Source organism: Puntigrus tetrazona, chromosome 13 (genome assembly GCF_018831695.1).
Source record: "Puntigrus tetrazona isolate hp1 chromosome 13, ASM1883169v1, whole genome shotgun sequence".
NCBI classification, from domain to species: domain Eukaryota; kingdom Metazoa; phylum Chordata; class Actinopteri; order Cypriniformes; family Cyprinidae; genus Puntigrus; species Puntigrus tetrazona.
The window spans coordinates 1,997,355-2,022,193 of record NC_056711.1 but is presented as its reverse complement, the minus strand read 5'-3'; the positions used below and the strand labels follow the sequence as shown (position 1 = coordinate 2,022,193).

At 42.1% G+C, this 24,839-nt stretch overlaps 2 protein-coding genes and 1 long non-coding RNA gene across 9 annotated transcripts in view; 2 read left to right on the top strand and 1 right to left on the bottom strand.

The window, feature by feature from the left end:
- The window catches only part of heatr5b (HEAT repeat containing 5B), a 24,417-nt gene extending 14,918 nt beyond the window's left edge, over positions 1 to 9,499 (top strand). For all 5 annotated transcript variants that reach the window (XM_043255108.1, XM_043255109.1, XM_043255110.1 and 2 more), the window contains 15 exons: positions 278 to 425; positions 762 to 941; positions 2,118 to 2,377; positions 2,686 to 2,907; positions 3,651 to 3,719; positions 3,853 to 4,032; positions 4,377 to 4,608; positions 4,784 to 5,011; positions 5,099 to 5,226; positions 5,370 to 5,514; positions 6,150 to 6,389; positions 6,486 to 6,704; positions 6,770 to 6,921; positions 7,751 to 7,964; positions 8,656 to 9,499. In XM_043255108.1, the coding sequence (XP_043111043.1) occupies positions 278 to 425; positions 762 to 941; positions 2,118 to 2,377; positions 2,686 to 2,907; positions 3,651 to 3,719; positions 3,853 to 4,032; positions 4,377 to 4,608; positions 4,784 to 5,011; positions 5,099 to 5,226; positions 5,370 to 5,514; positions 6,150 to 6,389; positions 6,486 to 6,704; positions 6,770 to 6,921; positions 7,751 to 7,964; positions 8,656 to 8,963 (2,925 nt within the window). In that variant the 3' untranslated portion in view covers positions 8,964 to 9,499. The remainder of the gene's footprint in view (positions 1 to 277; positions 426 to 761; positions 942 to 2,117; positions 2,378 to 2,685; positions 2,908 to 3,650; positions 3,720 to 3,852; positions 4,033 to 4,376; positions 4,609 to 4,783; positions 5,012 to 5,098; positions 5,227 to 5,369; positions 5,515 to 6,149; positions 6,390 to 6,485; positions 6,705 to 6,769; positions 6,922 to 7,750; positions 7,965 to 8,655) is intronic.
- LOC122356496 lies at positions 9,209 to 11,998 on the bottom strand. Its single transcript, XR_006252341.1, has 2 exons — positions 11,191 to 11,998; positions 9,209 to 11,008 (listed from the first exon to the last, which is right to left on the bottom strand). It is a non-coding gene; the product is annotated as an uncharacterized LOC122356496 (long non-coding RNA).
- On the top strand, positions 10,800 to 24,839 carry efemp1 (EGF containing fibulin extracellular matrix protein 1). Of its 3 annotated transcripts, none has more exons than XM_043255188.1 (12): positions 10,800 to 10,818; positions 12,004 to 12,220; positions 12,635 to 12,722; positions 12,814 to 12,859; positions 12,987 to 13,235; positions 16,770 to 16,892; positions 17,502 to 17,621; positions 20,334 to 20,453; positions 20,943 to 21,062; positions 21,536 to 21,659; positions 21,732 to 21,924; positions 22,971 to 24,839. In XM_043255188.1, exons 1-12 carry the CDS (start codon positions 10,815 to 10,817, stop codon positions 23,130 to 23,132), a joined length of 1,566 nt encoding a protein of 521 aa, XP_043111123.1. In that variant the 5' UTR covers positions 10,800 to 10,814; the 3' UTR covers positions 23,133 to 24,839. The 3 variants fall into 3 exon arrangements, with proteins under 3 accessions (XP_043111123.1, XP_043111122.1, XP_043111124.1); XM_043255187.1 differs by having other exon boundaries at positions 12,811 to 12,859; XM_043255189.1 differs by lacking the exons at positions 10,800 to 10,818; positions 12,004 to 12,220 and adding an exon at positions 12,315 to 12,528 and having other exon boundaries at positions 12,811 to 12,859.

The following is a 24,839-nucleotide window of genomic DNA, read 5'->3' as shown; positions in this document are numbered from 1 at the left end:
GGTCTTAGTCCACTATGTAACTATACAAGAGTCAAGTTTTAAGTAAGAAAAAAAGCCTTTGTTCATTTTTCAGCAAGATGCTAACGGTCTAATAAGATTCAATGATTTATGCTAAGCTGTGCTAAAAGTGCTACTACAGACCCCGAGATCAGCTGAATCTACCAGCTCTGCTCATATTATAATAATAATGATGATGATGATGATGAATGTGTGATTGATGTGGGTGAGTATTAGCAGTGTTGTGTGATCCTGGTGTGTGTGTGTGTGTGTGTCTCAGGTGCACCTGTGCAGCTCTCACCTGCTGTTACGGCGGGCCGCGGTGGCGTGTCTCCGGCAGCTGGCTCAGCGCGAGGCGGCAGAGGTCTGTGAATACGCCATGAGTCTGGCCAGGAGGGCCGGAGACGGCAAAGACAACACCAGCATCAGTGCGTAACCTGCCTTCCTCTGAACACACACACACACACACACACACACACACACCTGACTCATTACAGAGAGGGCACAACGTTAAATCTCCTCTTATCTCTTACCATGCTAGTTTCAGTTAGGACCACGTTTAAGACCAAAGATATTACAGAACAGCATTTCTTAAGTGTGTTATAATAATGAAGACCTAACACAGGAAGCTGTGAGCACAGTCATAAGGGTAATGAAGTAAGTTAAGTTAGAATTCATCTTCATTCGTGGTCTTACCCTAAAGATTATGGATACAGTATTTTTGTCTGTTGCTGTAATTCTACCCATATACTCACATTTTTCAGATCTGAACATCACCGAGACCGGTTTGGAAGGGGTTCTGTTTGGGATGCTGGACCGCGAGACGGACAGGAAGCTGTGCTCGGACATTCACGACACGTTGGGTCACATGCTCTCGTCTCTGGCTGTGGAGAAACTCCCTCACTGGCTCAAGCTCTGTAAAGACGTGCTGGCGGCTAGCACAGGTACAGACGTGTTTCTCCTGTAAGTGCTATGACAAGCCTCAGGTAGCCTGACGCAGCACAGGTAGCAAGGATTATCATGATTTTTTTGTTTTTTTTAAATAATAAATAAGAAAAGCAGATACGATAGAGAAAGGACAGAGAATGTTAGTGTCTTATTTTAACAGAGATAGAAAGGTCAAAAGAATACTAGTGTTAGGGGCTATTTAGAAGTAAGTCTTTCTTTTTTAATAGTTGGCTTGTGACGGAGAGGAAATGTCCTCACGGGTTCATCAGTGTGTGGTAACACCGGTAAGACCGCTAGCTCTGTGGTCGGGTGGGTCTTTTCCTCGCTTTCCTTTAGTTTTAAATAGCTTGTAAGTGTGTGCGTGTGTTTTACTTTGGCTTTTAAACTTTTGGCAGTTCTGCCATTCTTTTGGCAATTTTACAGACACAAAGATAAAAATAAAAGACTGCTTTATGTGTTCCCTCGCTCTGGTCCCAGTCAGTTTTCTAGCAGCTCAATTTTGTACCAACTTTAATTTACTGGAGCTTTTGTGTAGCTTTTGAAACTGCAGTCAGAAAAGCATTACAAGAATCAATTTGATAACACTAAAGTGTTGATTAACTTTTCAGCCACAGAAAAAGTCAACATGGGACATAATTTGTCTGTGTTTCTAAGATGAAAAAAAAAGGTGCTTTGTATAACAAACACGCGGATCTGAAGTTGACGTTAAATATCACCAGTTTTTTAGTTAGTCTGAAACTGTAAGCAGAGCCATCCAGACCTAAGGTTACAGACTGAACAGAGGTGAACCAATTAGTCTCGTCACTGTTTAAACAGAAACATTTGAGACGTTAATTAATCTCAGTAAAACATTGAGGGGAAAAAAAAGAGACGTCAGGTTTTGAATGTATATAAATCTGAGTGTCATCCACGTGAAAGTAAGACACCGTTTGTGTAAAAGTTGGCCTAGAGGAGAAATATAAATACTTAAAAGTAAAGGGCCCAAAACTGAACCCTGGGGGACACCAAGAACTGCCTGCAGTCGGAGAGAAGGGACTTAATCCACTTCAGTGCAGAGACATAATGGCTGTAGTCTCACAAGCAGACCGAGTTTTGTTTTGATTGGTTGGGTTTTAGAAACGGAGCCCTCTTTACTGTGATCTGCAGTGTTTTCTCATTTGTTTCTGTGGCAGAGGTCGGTGGGACCGTGGCGTCCGGTGGCAGAAGGAAGGAAGAGGAGGAAGACTCCGAGAAGAAGGACGAGATGGATGATGACATCATGTTCACGTCACTGGGTCAGGATGACAAGTCCAAGCCGTCCGTGGCTCCTCGCTGGGTCACGCGGGTGTTTGCCGCCGACTGTCTGTGCCGCATCATTCATCTCTGTGAGAACGCAGACAAGGCCCACTTTGACCTGGCCGCTGCGCGCCTCGCCAAGCCAACAACCCCCAAGGTACAAAACCTGAAAGATCGTTGTTCCCTGTGGGGGAAGAGTGGACACCCCACATATTTTCTGACTGCTATTATCCAAAGCAAGGCGTTCATACAGAATGCTTTTTTGATATTCATGATATCCGTCGCACACAAAAGATTCATTACTTTGGCCGTTTTTGTTAAGCTATGCATGACACTGTTTTGTTCATGATTGTTAATGCAATAAAATGCCATAATTATCGATATCGAATGATATGAAACCTATATATTTTTAGCTATGTCTCCCAGCCCTAGTTGAAACGCACTGAATGCATGTCTTGAGTGTAGCGTGTGATTGGCCTGTACGTGACGAGAGTGTCGTCTGCAGGGGACTTCCTGGTGCTGCACTTGTGTGATCTGATCCGCATGGCCTTCATGGCTGCCACAGACCACAGTAACCAGCTGCGCATGGCTGGTCTGCAGGCCCTCGAGGACATCATCAAGAAGTTCGCCGCCGTGCCGGAGCCCGAGTTCCCGGGCCACGTGATCCTGGAGCAGTACCAGGCCAATGTCAGTAATTAGTTACTAAGGCATCAAGTACTTTTCATTAAAAAAAGTTCTTATATTTGTTAAATTACTTTTTCTGTACCTTTCCCACTTTACATACTTTGAGGTAATACGTCTATTGGTAGCATGTTAGTGTCCAGTTCTCACTGTTAACGTCTGGGTTATTACTATGAAAATCATTGGGATGTTGCCTGTTCATTCATACTTTATTTCATCGTATCATTAACTCTAGGTTGGTGTTGGATTTTGAAAGTAATTGGTAGCAAGCAATTAAATACTTAGTTATTTGTACAGCGATCTAATTACACTTTTGAAGATGTGATTAGTAACTAGTCATTAATAACTTTTTTTAATGTTAATGCAGGCACACACAAGCACGCCTTAAACGAACCTCCTCAAATGCAGCACGTTTAAAGTTTTTTTTGTTTTCAATTCTTGACTTCCCCTTGTTAGCATTTGCTGTTTCAAGTGAAATGTTAAAAGGTTTAAAATGAAAGACGCTGTAGATATTATCACTGGAACCCCTCCTGCATCAACCCATGTCCTCTTGATATTTTGTTTTGCTATCGTTTCATTTTTGCGTTTGCGTTCTCCAGAGAAACAATGAGCTGTAGGATGAACATGAGTTTTTCGAGGCAGGTTTAAGTGCACTGAATGAGTGGTGTAGTGTCTTCACCGGTGATCGATGAGGGTGAGTTTTCAATCCGTTTCCATGCTGATAATTATTGTATTTTCTTAAACCACAGGTTGGCGCTGCGCTCCGACCTGCCTTTTCTCCAGATACCCCCTCAGACATCACTGCCAAAGCCTGCCAGGTAAACCTCAACCCATCCACACCAGTCTTAAATCAGATAATGCCAAACGTTACTGTGCTCACCCGCTGGTCACCGTATGGTGAGTTGCTGTTAAAGGATCCGTCAGTGGCTCCTCTCATATATCCCTGTACAGGTGTGCAGTGCGTGGATAGGCAGCGGTGTGGTCAGCGACCTCAATGACCTGCGGCGCGTCCACAACCTCTTGGTCTCCTCTCTGGATAAAGTCCAGGCGGGCAAGGGCCAGTCCAGCCAGCTGTACAGCGAGAGCGCCACTACCATGGAGAAACTGGCTGTGCTGAAAGCTTGGGCCGAGGTCAGTGACCCTCCAGCACCGACATGTACAAAGAACAATGACCTTTGGAAATACTTACTGCTACTGCTTACTACTTAAATTAATTCAGATCATTATGAAATGATTATCAGTGCCTTCATAAAAAGTAATTTGTTACTTTACTGGTTACTTAAAGTAATTTGATTACACATGATCCTCGTCGCTACTTGTTACTGAGTCCTGAGTTCGAACGAGAGAGCATGCTTTGGTGGTAATGCATAGAAGGACATCGCGTGAAAATATGAACCGTGCCAGAATAAGGTGCTTACTTGAGGCATGACATAGATGCGTGGTATCAGTCCCTGTGCATGGATGTCTGGTTTCAGGTGTTCGTCGTGGCCATGAACATAAAGAAGGAGTCTCAGTCCATGCCGGCGCGTCCTCCGAAGGGTGAGGATGAGGATGTGGGGGACGAAGGAGACGCTCTTCCTCCGGACAGCCTGATGACGTTAGTTCAGCCGGAGCTGCCGTCTCTCAGCCGTCTGTGGCTGGCCGTGTTGAGCGACTACGCTCTGCTCACTCTGCCTGCGGAGTTCTCCAGTCAGCTGCCGCCTGAAGGTAAACTGCAAAAGAGAAATCGGTTTGGCTTGCACTTTTATTTTACATTTATCACCAGCCGGGTCTGGTGGTCCTGGTTTTATATACTAAGTAATTAAATAGATTGATGCCCCAAAATAACAAAAGTGACGAAAGGACCAGTGGCACCAGTTAATATGGATGGTGTGTCGATCAGGAGGGGCTTTCTACACTCCCGAGACCATAGACACGGCGAGGCTTCATTACCGTAACTCCTGGGCGTCTGTGCTCCACGCGGAGGCCTTGTGGCTCAGCAGCACAGGCTTCGGTTCGGCTGAAGACTCTGTTGAGGGCAAGACTGCTCCCGTCACAGGAACTGTAGTGACTTCTGCTCCCGGCAAAAACACAGATGACCTAGTGAAGGACAGACTGCACCTTCTCTTGGGTAAGTTGTCTGCGTGACTCGTTTGGACATTTTGACAGTTCCTCTTGAGGCTTGTAAAGGGCTCTGATGTGACTGGCATTGTTTCAGGCATCAGTATTGAGTTCCTGTGTTTCCCTCGGGCCGAGGAGCCCATCGAGGATGTGATGTCGTGTCTGTTTGCCCTCTGCACACTGCTGGACTCTCCTAGTGCTCGGACACACATCGCAGAGGACCAGGTCAGAGCAGCTGCTCAACAACTGGAAAGACATCTAGATGCATGTTTAATGCAGGAAATGAATGCATTTAACCTGCAATTACAAATGCATTGGTGTCTAAAATGTCTAAATTCCTGTTCATTGAACTGTTGTTTGTGTGTCAGTTGCTGGCTGTGGAGCTGCTCAATGTGCTTCACCGGCTGCTGTTAACACGTGACCCTCCCAGCGTCCAGCTGCAGGTGACCACACTTGTGCAGAAAACCATTCGCGCTGCCCAAGAGCATCTGGAGCATATCAGGAGCAGCAAGAGTGAGTAGAAATTCACACAGTTATATAACCCTGAAGCACAAAGGCAGGCGTAAGAAAGAAAGCTATACTTGTAGTAATAACCAACAAATACAGTGCATGGGTCAAAGGAATGTAGAATACTGTTATTTGAAATTGTAATAGATTATAAAAAGTATATAACAGTAATTACTGTATTTGTGATCAAATAAACGTAGCATTGGTGAGCATTATAGACTTGTTTTAAAAACATTACAATCTTAATTATTAAAAACCTTTGACCATTTTTTTGTCAGTTTATGTGTATAAGTTTGTTGTATGTGTGTTGTTAAACTCTCACGCAGTCCCTGTCACCTCAGGTGTGCCTCAGGGCTCTGTCTTGGGGCCCATGCTGTTTATCTTTCACCCAGCTCTACCTTTTTACCAAACCCAGCTCCAAACTCCCACCCTCCCTTTGATCACAACTGTTTTGTTTGTCTTGATAATCATGTACGGTGACCCTGAGTGTCAAGAAAAGGGGCCTATAATTAAAATGCAATTTTATAATAATTGCAGACTACCACAAATAATGCTTGAATTTGCATACATTGATAATTCGGTCACGTGTTCTACTGGCAGTTTATCTGTACGTGTGCATTTGTGTGTGTGTGTTGTGGCAGCTGATGAGGAGTGTGTCGGGGAAGGAGGAGAAACCGGAGAGCTGCTTCCAGGGAAATCTCTGGTGTTTGCTGCGATGGAGCTGCTGGTTTTTATCTTGGTGCGTCACCTGCCTCATCTAAAAGCTAAGGACGCAGACGGCGTTAGACGAGCTCCTCAGCACCTGTCTGACGACAGCAACCGTCTGGTAGCAGCCACGATCACGGCCCTCGCCGAGCTGCCAGCGCTCTGCTCTCCTGCAGGTACACACACTGCTTTGCAAAAGAGCAGCGATATAGAAGTGCTAAGAAGTGTGAGTGATTAAATGATCCTAAAGTAAGCTTCATCTCTTGCTGTAGGGAGCATGACCATCCTGCCCACGGTGCTCTTCCTGATCACTGGTGTGCTGAGAGAGACGGCGGTGAAGACGTCTGATTGCTCAGTCCCTGTGCCCGTGTCTGCGGCTCTGCAGGCCATCAAAACCATCTTGAGCTCTCCGCTGGCCCCCAGGAGCCAGACGCAGTGGAGCGCGCTGGTCAGGAGCAGTCTGGCCACCGTCCTGGAGCACTCTCAGCCAGGTGAGACGCCTCTGTCTGTGTGTAGCATCAGCGAGCGGCGCTTTCTGACCCTCTGTGTCCTGCAGACGCGCGCGGGGCCGGCGTGGATGAGGTCAGTCTGCTGACGGCCATCACGTTGTTCCTGCTGTCGGCCAGCAGTGAGCTGCTCGGCGTCTCCGTCCTGCAGAAAGGCTGCATCGAGCGCTTCAGACACGGACTGGACTCTGCTGACCCCTGGGTGAGACCTATTCAGATGCGCTATCACATTCTCCTCATCTGATCAGTTCAGTGTCTGGATTTGTGCGGCACTTTTCAATCATTATAGAGCGCTTTTGCGTTGATTAGTAGCAAATTAGTGCTGTCAGTCAAAAAAAAAAAAAAAAAAAAAAAAATTGCACACATTTTAAACTGATGTTAATCTGGATTAATCCCAACTAATTTACGTTTTCAAAATATATTTTATATTACAGTAATTTCACATTTAATCTTCAAATGAATGTGGAAACAGCATAAAGACAGTTGGCGTGTTCCTCCATTGAAATAAAATCTGTTCATTAAGTTTATTAATGTTTATTTAGCTTTTTTGGAATGCATATGAAAAGATTAGTTGACGTGTTTGAACAATACAGTGATCTGTCATGACACATCAAAGAGCCACAAAATGCTTTTTGTTGTTTGAATGTCTTAAAAAATTTGAAAGCTGAGAGTCCTGAGACCTTGTTTAATATCAGAAATAACTTTTGATGTTGTGTTTGTTGGTGTGCTGCCATGTCTCCTCTTTGCTCTGCAGTGTATTTTTCACTGTGTGAGAACATGTGTAGCTGACAATTGTTTGTTGGGGGTACCAGCGGTAATGAAAGAGCATGCACTATGAGCACAGTCTTGTTTGAGGTGAAGCTGGAGAGAGACGTCTCCTCTTTAACAGACCCTCAGCATCTAAACAAACGCCATTCCAGTCAAGAAAAAAGTCCGACGCAGCGGTTGTGAGTGGGGTGGCCAACCCTAGCCCCCACCCAGACCTTAACAGTGTTTTAAAAATTATTGGAAAAATGAAATGTGTGTTTCAGACTCAGGCCCGCTGTTATCAGCTGCTGCTGTCCGTCTTCCAGCACTCGTGTCGCAGTCTCTCCACCCCCTACATCCACTCGCTGGCTCCGGTGCTGGTGGAGAAGCTGAAGGCCGTCGAGCACAACCGTCCGTCCGCTCCTGCTGAACTACAGGCTGTGCAGGAAGGAGTTAAAGTGTTGGAGGGCCTCGTGGCCATGGGAGAAGAACAGAACCGTAAGAGCTTTTACCCTTACACCTTATCCTAACTACACACGGTATGCTCCCAGAGAGGCCCCGCCCACTCGCGCTTCTGATTGGCTGTGATAATTGTCTAGTGTGGAGACAAACTGCTTGTTGCTGGAATCTTTATAGTTGTGTAGACACGCTGTAAAAAGCTACAGTGACACTTTGACAAGTAAGTGTTCAACATGATGTTAAAGCTGTCACACACAATCTCCTCCATGTCCTCAGTCGTCTGACTGATAGTTTGTAAAGCTCTTTGAGTGTCTTTGCAGAAACATCCAGCTTCAGTGGCTGCTTCTCGTGTCAAGTCTGGACTGATTTTCATCAATTAAATGTCAGAATATTTCAGTCATATTTCAGATGAACTCTTCCTTTTTTGAAGCAGCTCAGCTTTACTTGATTCTCCATCAATCATGTTCTTGAATCTCTGAATAAAATCGAGCTGTTATATTCACTATATCATGCCGCATATGATTTGATGTGCAGCAAAACGCATTCAAAATGTTTTTTTTTTTGTCTGAAGGTTCATTACAAACACACATATTCCGAATTTTTAGCTAAAAGCTAAGTCATGCAGTCTTTTTACTAATGAATTTTCACTCAAAAAAACCCCACTATAACACCATTTCTACAGAATCATTCATGTTGACTTGTGATCCATCTTCTTCCTCTTCTCAAACAGGAGTTCAGTTGCTGGCTCTGCTGGTCCCGACCCTCATCTCGTACCTGCTGGAGGACACCACCTTCTCCACGGCCTCCAGCTCCTCTAAAGGCCTGCATGAGTTTGCCCTTCAGAGCCTGATGCACACTGGTCCCTTGTACCCTGCTGCCTTCAAGACGGTTATCGGAGCGGCACCTGAACTCAAGACGCGTCTCGAGGCGGCCATCCGATCCAGACAAGCCAACAGTAAAGCCAAGACTGCAGCCAGACAAACACAGCCGACTGTCCAAGCGGCTCCCACCATCAAACTCAAGACCAGCTTCTTCTAGCCGCTGCTTCAGTCAGTAAAGGTTAAAGAGACATTGTCGTAGGCTTCGGGTCTGTTACAAGCTTTAGTGCATCTTCTTTGTTTTTTGGGCACTTTTGAAATGCACCTTAAATACACGTAAAATCTAAATGAAGAACTTCTTTTTCAAAGCTCACATAACACAGGTGGAAAATGACTAAATTCCCATTTACCTGAATATTTAATTGATCACATTCCCATGTTTTTTGTTCATGTTCTGCAATGTTGTGTGTTTGTTTGTTTTTTAATTATAATTTAAATCAACTTTTTCAAAGATTGTGCTTGTGATTTTGGTAACTGATGAGCATTGTTTTAAACTACTGTCTAGATTATTGAAGGTGTAAACTACTTGACTTGTGCTGTGGATGTCAGTGTATACAGAACTTATCAGAAGTTTTTAATGTTTTGCAGTCTGTAGGTATGTTGTATATTTTAGGTTTCGTTTGAGCTTTTTAATCATTTCATCGCAGTGTCTGTATTTTGCTGTGTATTCCTAAAGTAAAACCGTATGATACATAACCTTTGTCTTTCCACAAATAATGTATTAATATTTCAAAAACTTTCCATAACAGACTGCATGTTTTTTGATGAGCTTGAGCAGTAAACTAACCGGTTTAAAGTGGCTAGTGAAAGAGGAAAAAGTACTGAATTAGCATCCAACCAGAAGTGCATATAATCTCAAACATTTGATATGCCTGGGGAAATTCTGCTTCCTTTTCCTTTTAATCTTTTAAATGATGAACCCCCGCAAACTTCCAACTGAGATGGTAGTGTTGCAGTTTAGCAAACTCTAAGCAAGTTGTTATATACTTTTTATATGTCAGGCCACTCTGCCATAAACGCCTAATGTTTTTTTTTGTCCAACAGGTTCTTTCATCTCTGCTAAAGACTTTTAGATATCTTTCAGAATGACCACTGGGTTCTAAATCTTGAAAATAATTGTATGCCCATCTATAACTTGCCTCAATTTCTGAGATCAAAGGGAAGTTCCTTGGACTTCATGGTTTGAGCTTTGTCCTGAAAATGCAGAGTAAATTCTGGGTCCTTTATATACCTGAAAAAGGTGTGACTGGGTGAAGAATCACACGACAAGTAGAGCTCAGTGAAAATCCCCGGAGGGTTGATTTATTAACAAAGAAATAAACAGGTGAAAAGAGTCCAAACTGTGTCCCGGTGCTGTAGTGAATCAGGCGGATTGGTCACACGCTGCTGTCTGCTGGAAACAAGACAGAAAACATTAGCTGCAGTCAGTAGTGGAGGCATTGCTCATTCACCGGTGTGTCTTCTGGGCTTTTGTAGGGTTCTTGATGAGGAGCAGCATCTGTGACCAATCAGCTTCTGATGGGTACGGCAGCCAGGTGCTCCTCGTGAACTACCAGGGCGATGCTGATGATCCCTCGGGACGCTCGTCATCCACCGATCTTCTCTGGCTACCCCTTCCTGGTCAGATCTTTCAGGGAGGCAGCTAACGATGAGAAGTTGGGCCTAAAGAAGCGATAGTAACCCGCCAACCCCAAGAAAGCCTGTACCTGGGTTTTTGTGAGGTATCTAAGCCTTCTACACCGCTTCCACCTTCTTTTGGGACCAGATGAGGCCCCTTCCGACATGGCAAGATGGCATTTGAGGGGGTTGTCAGTGAGAGCAGCCCTCTGGAGCTCCAAAAGCACCCTCCGCAGACGCTCAAGATGATCTTTCAATGCCTCTGAGTGAATCATCCAAGTAGGCATTGGCCACCATAGAAGTCACTAAACGGTGAAAAATCCTGGAATTTTTCCTCAAAAAAGGTCATTTCTTTGCAACTAAAGAAAGAAAAACACAAGACAGCTTGGATAACATGGGTAAGTTCAGGAGGGAGGTCATTCTGCTGTGTTGACGGCTTGCTGCAGTGCGTTGCTCTGACTGCATTCTGGGAATGATGTCCCATTGCTAGGGGTCTACTATGGAGCAGTGCAGTTTTCCTTGGAAGAAGAGAAAAGCCTTATTCTTCAAGTCTTGTTGTTTGGTTCTTTGAGGCTTATCCTGAAGTTGCTGTAATAGAAACTTGTCTGTAAACTCTGGCAGTTGAACTTGTCAGAAGATGTCAGAAATGGTCTTAAATATAATCGACAACAGGAATGCTTGAAACATGTGTAGATGTTGATGAGATCAGACATAAAGCAATAAAATGAACAGCATAAATGAGTGTGAGTACAATGTGCATCTTGACGTACTGTAATATGCGTCATCATTTCAGAATACCGCTGTTTTCATACAGAGTGAAAGCTGCATTTTCAGATTGACCCATTTTGGAGGCAGCGGTGGAGGGGGAGAGAGGAGAACGCAGTAAATAGTTTTCAGTGTCAGGAGTCAGTGTTTGTTCTCACGCTCTCATTTCCATCACCTGTGCTTCATGTCCTGTTTGCATGTCCAAATGAGCAGGCCGTTCATTCCCTCGCTGATAAGTCTCATTAGCTGAGCTGCGTTTCCTGTGTTTCCAGGTATTGTATGTTTGATTATGGCCCGTTCTTGTGTTTGTTTGATTAAGCTACATTTTTTTGGATTTGGTTGCCTGTTTTTTTTTGGGCTGCTCTTAGGGTTTAAAACTAGTTCTTTTTGGAGTTAAACTTTTTATATTTTTTGCTTGGATATTACAGGTGTATGTATGTGATGAATACATTCAAATGCATGTAATTATATAACCCTTTTTCAACAGTAAAGGGGTTTTATATTATAAGGTTTTTTTCCAGAATGTAACCCAAAACCTAGTTGAGCAAACACAGGATGAGGCTGTTAGTAAAAACATTGCTTGTGCTTTGCATCATGCATCACAAAACCTTAATTGCAGGTTTCTTTATTACATCAAATCCAAATGGGAAATCAGTCACCTTCATTGTAGACTTGTTGACATCCGCTCCTTCCCCGCAGCTCAGAGTACAGACACAGAAACTGAGGAAATGCTGTGAAGGGAGTGTTCCAGAATCTTGCTAAAGTATATACTGCTGGACGTTGACTTTACAACCTGGCCTTATTTTTTTAAATAAAAGCACAATGCCTGGCATCAACGACTTTATTAAACAACCTGTGGGGGGAGCCACATCCTGCCCTTCCTCGAGCCCTCAAAACAAACCCATCAAACTCCAGCGGCGGGAAACAACCTGTCCGCCGCTCCCACATTCCCGCGGCGGCGATGGCGTCATCGCTCATCAAACCCTCGTCATCCGCCGGAGCGCGCGCGAGACTCCGACGCGTCCTCTGCCGCAGGTGAGGCGACTTTCGCGCTCCGCTTTTTCGCTCTCTGCGCTGCGTGAATATTAGTTTTTTTTTTTTTTTTTACTGATGTGTTTGATGAAATGATTTGAAATGAGCTGTTCGTTTTGTTTTGCTCACCCGTGACGTTTTACAAGAACGCCACAATTAATGCGATTAAAAGCCGCGCAATCATACGCGTTATATTTCGGTGCTCGTGTGGGTTTCCCTCAAGTATATGTGGGCTGCTGGATCGAACTGAAGCGGTGTTTGAGGGCTACTTGTGATTTGCGTTTTAAAAGTTTACATTTTCAAAGAGGAAGGTGAATGCAGCGCTCTGGCTGGAGTTGAGCCAATGAAAGCAAGATGAAATGTTGTCCCATGTTGAGCAGTGATGTAAGTACAGGTGTTCTGTGTTCACCCGTGTAGAAGCATCATGATGTTGGGAATCTACCTGGTGATCACAGTTGCTGCCGGTGCTGTTTCTCAGGAGGCGGAAGAGCCTGTATCTTATACAGCAAGTGTATTTACATGAAACTATAAATAATGCATATTACTGAGCAGGTTGTAAAATGTTCTTATACAATGTTTTTTCCTCCTCACAGCAGTGCACAGAAGGCTATGAATATGATCCAATTAAAGAGGTATGCAAAGGTAATAAAATACTATTGCTGCCATAGTACACTCTCTCTGACCAACAGTTATTTCTTTTTCCTCTTCACGTTTGTGAGAAAGCGATTCTAAAGTATAACGCCAGTTTTCTCTCCGTGTTCATGAACAGATATTGATGAGTGTGTTCTTGTCTCTGATGCCTGCAAAGGAGGCATGAAGTGCGTGAACCACTACGGAGGCTACCTCTGCTTCCCTCAGAATGCCCAGATATTTGTCACGCATGAAGACCAATCCTCCCAGGCCACAGACCCTATTCCCCAAACCCCCCTGAACCCCGCTAACCCACAGACCCCTCGAGCAGCTGCAGCCTCACAGTGCCTGCTGGGTTTTACACTGGATGAGCAGAACTACTGCCAAGGTAAGATATTGTTCTTAGTCTCATTTATGAACTTTCTCCCCATCATTGATTTTCATTAAAGGATGCAGTTGGGGCAAATTTTTTCAGATTTTATTTGAAACTGTTCTAAAGTTATTTTGAGTCATGAAACATTTCAGAAAATTAAAAATGCGTAAAAAGGGTATCCGTTTTATTTCTAAAAATATAGTAGGGCTGCCCCCTAATAGATGTTCAACCATCAAAAGTTGACTAATTACTGATTATTCACAAAAAGCCGCACAGTCTGACAGACAGATCATTAAAAGCTGGTCCAAGTGGTAATTCCAGTACATCGGTCAGGATTCAAGCATCAACCCTAAATGTGGCTAATCATTTGAATTACATGACTGCTCACTTTAATGCTAGCCTAGAAAATGTGCATTATTAAAGTGTTAGTGTGCAGAGTGTGGAAGCTGAACAGTAGCACTCAAACTGCATGAAAGATCATAATCATTATATCTGCTGGTATGCTGTGGCAAGCTTTATGAACACTTAAAGACTCATTATTATGACTTTGCTTGCACCTGAGCAGCATCTTCATCAGCTCCTGTATAGAAGCACACACTTCTCCTCAGCTCATTGCGTGGTCTACTTGTTGGTATATGGACCACTTTCCACTTTCCTGCCTACTTACCACCTGCGATTCTTTCCTACAATTACCTCAAATTCCCCATTGTCTCCAACATCCTCCGGTATTCTCTTCCAAGTCTTCATCCCTGAAAAGTGTGTGCGCTCCAGCAAATCCACAAATTCCCTCTATATCTGCTGAGATAGTAAACCTCTTCGTTCTCCAGTACTGCATTGCTCGCTTACTACTTACCCATTGTTACTTGCGCATTTTCTCTGTTAATAATATCAATGTGTGTATTGCTTGCTAATCTTGCCTCTGACTCTGGTATTTCCATAACAGTGGACCAGACAAAACATCACCACATAATTTGAACCCATTTTAGAAGGTTGTGGATTCTCTGTGGCTGGCCTTCGCATCCACAACAACAACGATCACCACACCAGTCACTCCTTCAGCCTCTCTTCATGTGGTTAGTCCCTCAGGGCCAACTTGGCACCATACTCTGGTTTGGAGGAAAGCTGCAATAGATTTCTTTTTACAACGCTTTGTTTTCAGTGTGAGCGCTCCAGTTCAAGGAAATCATTTGGAACCAGGATAGCCCATTCACCCGGTCGTTCAATAGCTTCATAGCTCATTTCCAAGAAGCATTTGGAAGACCAATTGGTGATTCATCTGTACTGGAGCTGTCAAGCTGCAGCTGGATGTCTGCCTACAATAAATTAATTAATCTCCAGAATAATGGAATCATTGTAGACGGAGGGATACACATACACTTCATATCAAGTCAAACTGGTAACCGGAAGATCACTATGGGACCTATCCAGCTTGGCCAACTCAATCAAGAATCCTTGAATTTTCTGGTTCTTGAGGAATCCACCATTGGCATCATCCTGGAGCATTCATGGTTAAATAAAAACAAACAAGTGACATCACAGCATTGGGAGACACAAACACAGTCTGGTGAAAATAAATATCTAGGGAACTAAGAGTGGATCTGGTCCTGAAGATCCTAAGTCCCCTGATATGATATGCTTGATCCTTAATACTTCTATGTGTCCCACCCAGACTGTCCTAAATCCAGGAGCAGAGGTCGGCCAGCACAACATTAGGGTCCTCGGCCCTCATGGGCCATGGTGCTGTCACACTATCACCTGGCTTCACCGTCACTCCCTCACTCTATTCCCAGTTACCTGAATACAGATCACCAGCACCTTCATCATTTCATGTACATAAGCACACACTCCCAAGCTCATTGTCTGGTCTACTAGTTGGTGTACAGACCACTTACCAGCAGAGTTTTCTTGTGCGATTATTCCTTTGCAATTACTTCCAGTATGCTCCCTGTGATTCCGATGTCCTCCACATGCATCTGCTCATCCAGGTCTTCATCCTGAAGAACAGTGTGCGTTCCACAATCTCCCTCTCCATCTGCAGAAACAGTAAACATCTTCATTCTCCAATATTGCTTTGCTTCATTAATACTTAACCAGTGCTACTCACTCATTTACAGTTAATAAAACCAGAGATGGCAGAGAAGCTGTATTTTAAGGGGCATTTATTTTTGATGCATTTAAGCAGACTGTTTAATGTGGCTCAGAGGTGTCATTAATGCATTTACTATTGAATAAATGTTATACTTTTTTAAATGTGTTTGTAAATATATGCATTTTTGACCTTGCACAACCTTTAAGCCAACACCAGACCAGCTAAATAACTTGCATTTAAGCTCAGTTCGCTGTCATGTCAATAGTAATAGTTTTCCTATTAGATTTACGCAGCTATGCTGCCTGAGTTGATTGAGTGGGTGGCATTCCAAGGGTGTTTATATCATGTACATCATCATTGAGATTAGGGACGTCAGTAGTTGATTGCTGTGAATTCTGTAATTCTGAATTTATTTCTTGTTGAACACCAAAGAAGATATTTTAAAGAAGGTCCATAACCAAACAGTTGATGATCTCATCGATTGCTATAGTATTTTTTCCAGACTATAGAAGTGATTGGAGAACAGTACTCTCATTAGGCTCTCATTCTGGAATCCTTGGAGCAGGCTTCTGGATCCCAAACACCTGGATCCCAAGTGTTAGAGCACATAAATGAACAAATGATGCATTTTTAGTTGCACATGGGAGAGAGCCGAGAAAGGGTTAATGTAACATTTCCCATTCCATGATTAGTAAATTAATCACAACTTTCTGTAAAACGGTCTAATCTCTGGGGTGACAGACATAGAGGTGGGTAAAAGGGCAGTCCTCGTGTGCCTCCGCTCTGCACGTTTTCTCTTATCACTTCAAATGTTTGTTCTATTCAAAATGTAAGTTCCCTGTGAAGTGGACATCAGGATATTCCAGTTTGAAGCAAATGTATATGTTCAGTTCAAAGCTCTTGATAATTTACGTGTTGTGTTATCATAAGAGTCCTGCTAATTTAAAATATCATGGTTATCGCCAAAACCGTTATATCGTCACAACCTAAATGAACGCAGTGTCGATGTTTCATGATTTAAAAATATCACGGTCAGTACCGGTACATCGAGACACCCCTAGGCCAGAATCAGAAGATTTTGATTGGAAGCTGCTCACAAGTAATGTGCAAACAGATGTGTGTCCCACCCACGATGTAGCACAGGCAAGGAGATCTATAGATCTAGACTGCTTTGCACTTACCATTTCAATTTCATTTTTTTTTTTCTTCTTTTTACTATGACACTTAACAACAGGACAGAGAGTTTGACACGGGGCACATGCTGAAGAGCAGAATCCAAGCTGTTGTTTTCCCACTGGCATCCTTCATAGCTATATCTGCAGTACACCGTCACACATCAGTGACACGGCACCGATCAGGATCGGATTGCTTCTGTTTCTGGCTTCGTGTTATTTACTTTCCTGATAGTGGTGAATGGTCCTTGCATTGATCAGTCTGTGTGATTGTGTATGTTTGGGCAGATGTAGATGAATGCTCTCAAGGCCTACACACCTGCAGTGCAGATCAGACCTGCTACAACACAAGAGGCTCCTACTCCTGTCAGTGTCATCCTGGATACCAGAAACGTGGAGAACAGTGTGTGGGTACGTTTACACTCAACTTTAGTCATCAAGCCTACCGGATATACAATAAGTATTATATCCTATGTGTATATAAGTATATATAATTATGCTGGTAAGTCCTAGTTAGCACAGTTTTGGGTTGTTACAGAAAGCAAAACTTAGCTGGTGAACCTAGAAAATGGTGAAAAAAACCCCAAAACGTATATATGGATGATAATTGGCTTTAAATCTAAATGATCAGGCACAGAAATTAGGGTTTTTGACCAAAAATTAAAAAAAAAAGATTTACTGGACATTTACTGGATATAAGTGTTGGTTTAAAAAAAAGTTCTCAGCCGAGAATATGAAAAATCTCCCATTGCATTCAAAACAGACATTAGCAAGAGCTAAAAATGCATTGCATTGTTCAAAACAATACATATTTTATGCCAAAAATCATTTGGATCCATGAAGATATTTTGTACATTTCTTACTATAAATATAGAAAAATGTATTTTCTGATTAATGATATGCATTGCTAAAAAAATCATTTAGAAATTTTAAAGCCAATTTTCTCAATTACGTATTTGCATAGTTAAGAATACTATACTAGCTTATTCAAGTACTGTGTGTGTGTGAACCTGTTTGCAGACCGAAATGAGTGTGTGCTGTCACACTACTGCATGCACAGATGTGTGAACACCGCTGGCTCTTATTACTGTGAGTGTAAAGATGGCTACCAGCTCGCCAACAACAACCACAGCTGTGTAGGTGAGTCTAAGACCTAGCCTGCTTTCTATCTGCACAAGAATGTGTCTTCAATGGAATTCAAGATATCCTTTAGTATCTCTCGAGACTTCTGCTTTGCATTGGCTCTCACCCTCTGGTGGTCAGCAATTTACACCTCTCTCTTTGAAAACAGCATGTCATATTAAGTCAGTAATTTAAAAAACTGCAAGGTGTTGAAGGGGATTGTTGGAGTTAATCTGAAAAAATTGAAGTGCAAGGGCAAGAAGGCCTAGCTGATAGATAATCATATTAGCATGCTTCACAATTCTGCCAAGAATTAGATTTCAAATATTTAATAAAAGATTTATAACATCTCATAGGGTGGACAGAAGTAAGAGGAGCTTCAAATTAAAGGTGAATCTGCTATCACTACATATTTCAAAAGGGCTTCATATTTCCCAGAGCTCAGTGGAACGGGCGAATGCAGTGCCCACTTACATGCTGATATAAGGGGGTCTTTCAAAGGTGTGGTTTGCAGCTCCACATTGTTCAGCTGTTTTGAGGATAGTAAGGAATGTGAAGCTTTAGCCTAATACCTGACTTCTGAATCAAAACTTGAAGATCGTTGCCAATAAAATATGATCAACATGATAAAGAATTCCTCAGAGAGGAAGGTTTCCTGTAAAAGTATTTTTACACATGCACTCTTTGGAAATTGAAGAACATACTGATAAGAACTGCTCTTAGGACCGGTACAAGCACAACAAATATGTGTCCAAGTTCCTGAACGTCTGTCTGCGGGGAAGGATTTTATTAAGTCTCATGATGAACAAAAGAATGTTTCTTTTAGAGGCAGCTCAACTGACACACGCGGTGCCCAACTATAACCAAAAGATAGAGAGATACAGAACAGCTGCATATTTACAGCATATATGGATATTCACTTCTATTTAAGAAATTCAGATTTTAATGCTGGACCATTTAAATTTCTCTTCTTTAATCAGTTTTTAGTAGTATCCTTTTGTCCAAAATATAAGTCCTGTTGTGTTTAAAGCATAGTTCATACCAAAAAGTTGATCCACTTACCCAACATTAGTGCTTGGCCTCTTGCTAATACTGACGCGAAAAGAGTGCTAAGGTTTGTGTATCATATCTCAGCATGTGATGTTCCTCATCTGTAAACTGCTTTGCATAAACAATTGAAGAGTTTTTCCATCGAGTGAAGAAGGCCAGTGGATGGGACCAGAGTACGGAAGCACAAGCACCGATCATGTGGAAAACCACAAGACGAGTACAAAAACAGTCCAAACTGTTCATAATCAGGCACACAGAAAAACTGGGCAGGTAGACATTTTACCATTAAACTCACTGATTAGCACTGGTGAAGCAGATGGTTCAAACTCTAACTTCAGAACTCAACAAAAAGAGAACTCAAAATTCGAATCACTGAAACCGATGGAACAGCTGATTCAGAGTTAGACACGGTTTGGGTGGTCAAGACTAAAGAGACGAATCAGTGAAGTAACAAACATTAGGGTCACTGACTGGAACTGAACTAGTAGACTTTTAATAAACAAAATCTGAAACTGGAAGGACTAGCAGTTTACATGCAGGGTCTTTGGCAGACAGAAACCTCATCCTGAGACATATTCACACACAATTCAGAGTCACGTGCACCAATTGAAACTGGATTGGCTAGACAGACAGTTTAAAAGTAAGTTCACTGACTGAAGCTGGTATAGCAGAGGATTTGGTATCAGACACTCTGAAAAGACTGACAGCTCAACAGTTGACACACTTAAAATGACAACATTGTAATTTAACTCACTGACTAGGATGGGCCAGACAGATGATTCTGTAGACATATGGAGACATTGTGGAGACAACACATCTAGAGAGTTCATGTTTAGATTTAATAACTGGGACAGAAAAGACAGAGGTGTTCACAACAGCCTCCTCAGCAGTGACAGATAAGGCTGAGAGTCTAAAGTCAGCCTCCTTTGTTGGGTCGGGACAGGACAATAGTTCATAATTGGCATCCATGGCCAGGTCAAATTAAGGCAGAGAGTTCACAGATGGCCTCCTTGGTTTGGACAGGACAGGACGAGAGTTCATAAGTGGATACCTCTGCAGCGGGTGCTGCCACCTCAGGAGGATCTACAGTAGTACCATCAGTATATAGGGAGAGTTCAGCAACATTTTCCCTAACAGAACAGGTGTAGGGTTCATTAACATTCCTTTGGCTGTGATATGACCTCCTAAAAATGTGTTGCTGGGTGCCACCACTCTGCCTTGGAAGGTTCTGCAGCACACCCCGCCACCTCTGGAGAAGTTGCAGTGAGCGCCATTGCCTTTGGGGACATGACAATGTGTCCCACTACAGAAAGAGGTTCTGCAGCCTTTTTCAGGGGAAGAAGTCGTCTCTTTTTTTGATATAAATATACTTTTGTTTTTATACCTTTGTTACTGTCGTGATGGTGAAAGCATGCACTATCGACATGTTTTAGTCAGGGTTTTGTAATGTTACTGACATCTTGCTTAATCAGCTTATAATAAAAGTAACAATTACATGTTGTAGACAGTTGATATTAAACACCGCTACTTGATGCTTTGCCTCGTTTTGGATATTTTCACAATTATAAACTGTCCATTTAAATATTGTCATTGGTAAAGAGCATAACTGTGCTAAATATAACTTTAAATGATCTGTTGATAGCTAGGTGTGTAATTGTGTATGTGTATGGCTTGTTTCAGATGTGAACGAGTGTGATCTGACTCAGCCGTGCCAACATCAGTGTTTCAACCTCCTGGGCTCATACATCTGTCAGTGTGATCAGGGTTATGAACTTGCGCCGGATTCAGTCTCTTGTGTGGGTACGTGCTAATGCTGTTCCTGTGGTTGTTTGGAGTGCACTTACTAGTTGCCAAGTGTTTTAGTTTGTGCATGTTCAGTGCTTAACATGCCATCAGAAGGGTGCGGGAATGACATTCAGATTTAAAAAAAAAGTTTCAGATAAAAATAAGTGAAAACCACAGCCACAAAACAACTAAATACAAACATTTAAAAACGGTCCTTTTGTGAATAGAGTATTACAATAAAGTGTCTGAAGTCTTCATGTTAGTTGTTTAATAGCTGTACTTCATTGCACTCTTACGGAAAGAGCACATCGATTACTTGACGTTTTTTTATATGTATGTGATGTGTTTGGGTGGGTTGGCGCTCCAGATTATCAACACTCATTGACAAACATGCCAAGCGTCAAACAGAGTAAAATGCATGGTTATTGCATTTCTCGCTTTTTCATACAAAATTCAATCTTTAATTGGACGGCCCTGAATGTAATCATTCTGCTGTGTGTCTAGACATCGACGAGTGCACGTTCTCCAGCTACATGTGCCAGTATGTGTGTGTTAACAGCCCGGGTGGATATTCCTGCATCTGCCCAGAGGGATATCAGCTGCATAGAACAAGAATGTGTCAAGGTATCAGCCTCCTCCTTCATAAAATATAACACTAGTCATTGCCTGGCCTCCGCTCTATCCATCCACACCCATATATTTCACATCAGAGCAAGATGGGCCATGAATTCCCAAGCACTTGCTAATGGAAACAATGAAAGAGCTCAAATGGGTTACGCTTGTTGCCATTGTAATTATACATTTAAAATGAATTAACAGCATGTATTTACTATAGGTTTATGGTTAGGTGAATGTAATCACGCATGATTTACTAAAGTGCATGTAACAAGAATACTGTAAAAATAAAGTGTTACCTTCCTTTTTATCTGTTCCTGAACATATAGGAAAGAATATTACTTCTGTAATTCGACGCCCTTCCAACTGAAATGAAAACCTTTGTGCACTTGCAAGTGACTTGACTTGTTGGAAGGCCTGTATGCTCTTTATAAGATAAATGTAACTCATTTCTAATCGAAGTCTTTTCTCTGGCGCCGTAGACATCAATGAGTGTGACACGAGCCACGATTGCAGGGAAGATGAGATGTGCTGGAACTATTACGGAGGTCATCGCTGTTACCCTCAGAACCCGTGCGAGGAGCCTTACGTGCTGACGTCGGAGAAGTGAGTCAGACTCAGACATCACTACAGACACACGCTTTGATTTAACACTGAAGCCTGTCCTTGCTCTCCTAGCCGGTGTTCGTGTCAGTCTGCGGGAGCGTGTCGAGGCCTGCCGCAGTCTATCGTTTACAAATACATGAGCATTCATTCAGAGCGCACCGTACCGGCAGACATCTTCCAGATTCAAGCCACAAACATCTTCTCCAGTGCACACTACACCTTCAGGATTAAAGCTGGCAATGATGGAGGAGAGTTCTTCCTTAGGGTGAGTAACCGAACCATGTGTTTTTGCATTTAACAGCTGAATGAAAGTAATCCGTTAAAGCCATTTCTTTTGATATTTCTTTGCCAAAAATATGATCTGTCAATGGTCAACATGTTTAAAGTGATGTCTTTTTTTTTAGCACAAAGAAAACATCAGACCTCTGTGGTTTGACGACTGAGCTGCACTAGTAGATTCAGGCTGTAGTGATGATAGTAGATAGCAAGTCATTAGAGACATTCAGTTTTAACACAGTTTCTTGTAAGGCAAGATAACACCTGGTTTGTGCAGCACACATGTAATTCAGTTTTGCTCTCTCTGGTATCCCATAATCAGATTTAAATAGGAAAACATTAGTCAGGAGATCCACCCTGATAATTTCCCCAAGCTCTCTCCAAAGCACAGACCGGGGTATTTGACAGCACATTTATCATTGTGAAGAAATATTATTTTATTTCTCTTTTTTTTCAATACATTTTTGTGCCAGTGCTGTGATTTGAATAAACTTTAAAACAGTGTCACTGTCACCTTTTAAATAATTTCTGGAGGAAGATGGGAAACCATTGGGAAAAGGATGGGAGAAAATCTGTTTAGTTGATGCTTAATTGCACAGGCTTTCTTTAAATATTAAAATTAAAAGCACAATACTTGTATAACCGGTTTCGTAGACGAGGCTAAGCCTAAGCCAGGATTAGGTCATAGTTGAAATTACAACACTGAAGTCATTTAAGTAACATGCCTTGCTTAGCATTACTGCAAAGGCTTCTTTCAGCTGAAATAGTTTGGTTTATAGCAGAACACAATCAGAGGGTCCTAATCAACGCATTTAGAGCTGATCGATTGATATGTTGCTAGAACAAGCACCCAATAAAGCATTACAATAGTCTAACCTCAAGGTCATAAATGCATTAATTAACATTTCTGCATTTGACGTTGAGTGCTATCTTGTATCCAGTTCCACCCAGGGGTTATTATGGGAGGAAACCAACGAGGAAATGTGATCTTTATCCATTCAGCAGTACATCTGATGTCCGTGTATTTGTCTTTAGCGGTTCAGCAGCGTTGGTGCGATGCTGGTCTTGAACAAGTCCCTGGAGGGTCCACAGGAGCTGATCATTGATCTGGAGATGATCACTCAGCACACAGCAATGAACTATCGCTCAAACTCTTTACTACGGCTCACCATCATCGTGGGACCCTACCCCTTCTAACAATACTGCTGCTTCTCACGTTTATACACATCCAGACTGCTTGCATTACAGTTAGACGCAGCAAAGGTGAGATGTTACGAACTGTTCTAATGTGTCTTCATAAGCTGACTCCTATATCAGGGCTCACGGCTGACACTTAAATGATTGCTAATGTGACAAAAAATTTAAATTGTATGAAATCGAAACACTTTATTGCTTTGTCATATTTCGTCATTGTCTGAGACCAAGTTGCAGAGGGGTCGTGAGCAGGGCGGAGGGTCTAGAGAGGATATTTAGTTTGATGGATGCTTTGGAATGAACATCTACAGTATATGAAGGATGGATGGGTCACACACAGGTAGTACAGCACGCTTACAGAAGTGTCATCTAACCGTGAGTTTTTACAACCGTTTTCCTTCAGAGTGCTAGGCGAACAATCGGTTTGAGAACAAACCTCTCAAACACTTGGACAGCCTCAACATTATAAACTGGAGTAACACCACTGGTGCAGTGCTTCAATATAAATGACACTTTCTTTACTAAACTATAACCATTACTAAAAGCTGCCAGTGTTGTGTTGTGCAGCCTTTTCATATCAAATATAAATTAGGAGTATAATAAAATTATTTAATGCAGGAATTTGACAACACATCTGCAAATTTCATCAAACCGCTTCACAGAAAATTAGAATTTTTAAACTCCACCCCTTTTTACTTCCATTGTAATCTTTCATTTGTAATCAACATTATGTAACAATTGCTTAAATGTACAATCTGACCAACAGATTTTTTTTTTTATGATGTCAGTAATAATGGCGTCTGGTCTATTTAGAGTGAAATGACGTCAGATGGTTTGTAGCTCAGCTCTTAAATGGGAGTGCATTAGCAAACATTAGTAAGTCTGATTCTGCAGTTTTCAGAAAAATAAAACTGCAATTGTTAACACTCCTTCCTTCTGAAGTGATGGGCCTGACATCATTAACCATGCCCCTCTGTCAGTGTTCGTTTCTCAATAAAACGCCTACTTTAATACATCCAATCAGTTCACAGCAGAAAAAACCATGTCCTCATTCTGTTTCTCTTGGAAGTATGTAACCATATGGAAGCAATCTTCCCGTTCAGAGACTTTAAGAAAAGGCATTTACTTCAGTGCCATGTCTTTATGTAATGTTCCTGCACATGCTCACTGTTGAACTGTTTGCAGACAGTAGTGAATATTGAGTTACATCTACTTAATTTTTTTAAGTCCTTACTTTCAAACCCTAACAAACAAAGTTTGGTCACTAGTAGACATAAAAGAGTGGTCACGTGTTGGAGCACACTTTTTAGATCTTTCAAATGTGTATTTTGTCTGTAAATATACTGTAGAAAGTGAAAGTGATGACCTCCGGCAAGTTAAAAGTTTTCCAACCTCTGGTATAGGTATTGAATGTTGGTTTTATAACATTGCTATCCTGTTTTGCACCGATGACATGAATGTAACCTGATTCTGGCTTTGCATTTCAACATAATTCATCTGCTTTTAAATAAATAGAGTTCAGCCTGACATTATTTACTAGCTGAAACACAAATATCCATATAAACCACTCTGAGCCTTTAACAAAGGATAAAAATGACATTAATGTCCTGTTATAGAACTTTCTGGACTTTAATGAAAATTTTGTAATAGTTGACCATTATTATTTGTACACTGAACAAAAACAGTTGAAAATAAAGGAAAATACATCAA

Bases quoted from the DNA above. Each gene is read 5' to 3' on its own strand.
- efemp1 (XM_043255187.1), top strand. The intron at 12,723-12,810 runs GCAAGTGTATTT...TCCTCCTCACAG, and splicing joins AAGAGCCTGTATCTTATACA to CAGTGCACAGAAGGCTATGA. The intron at 17,622-20,333 runs GTGAGTCTAAGA...GGCTTGTTTCAG, and splicing joins CAACAACCACAGCTGTGTAG to ATGTGAACGAGTGTGATCTG.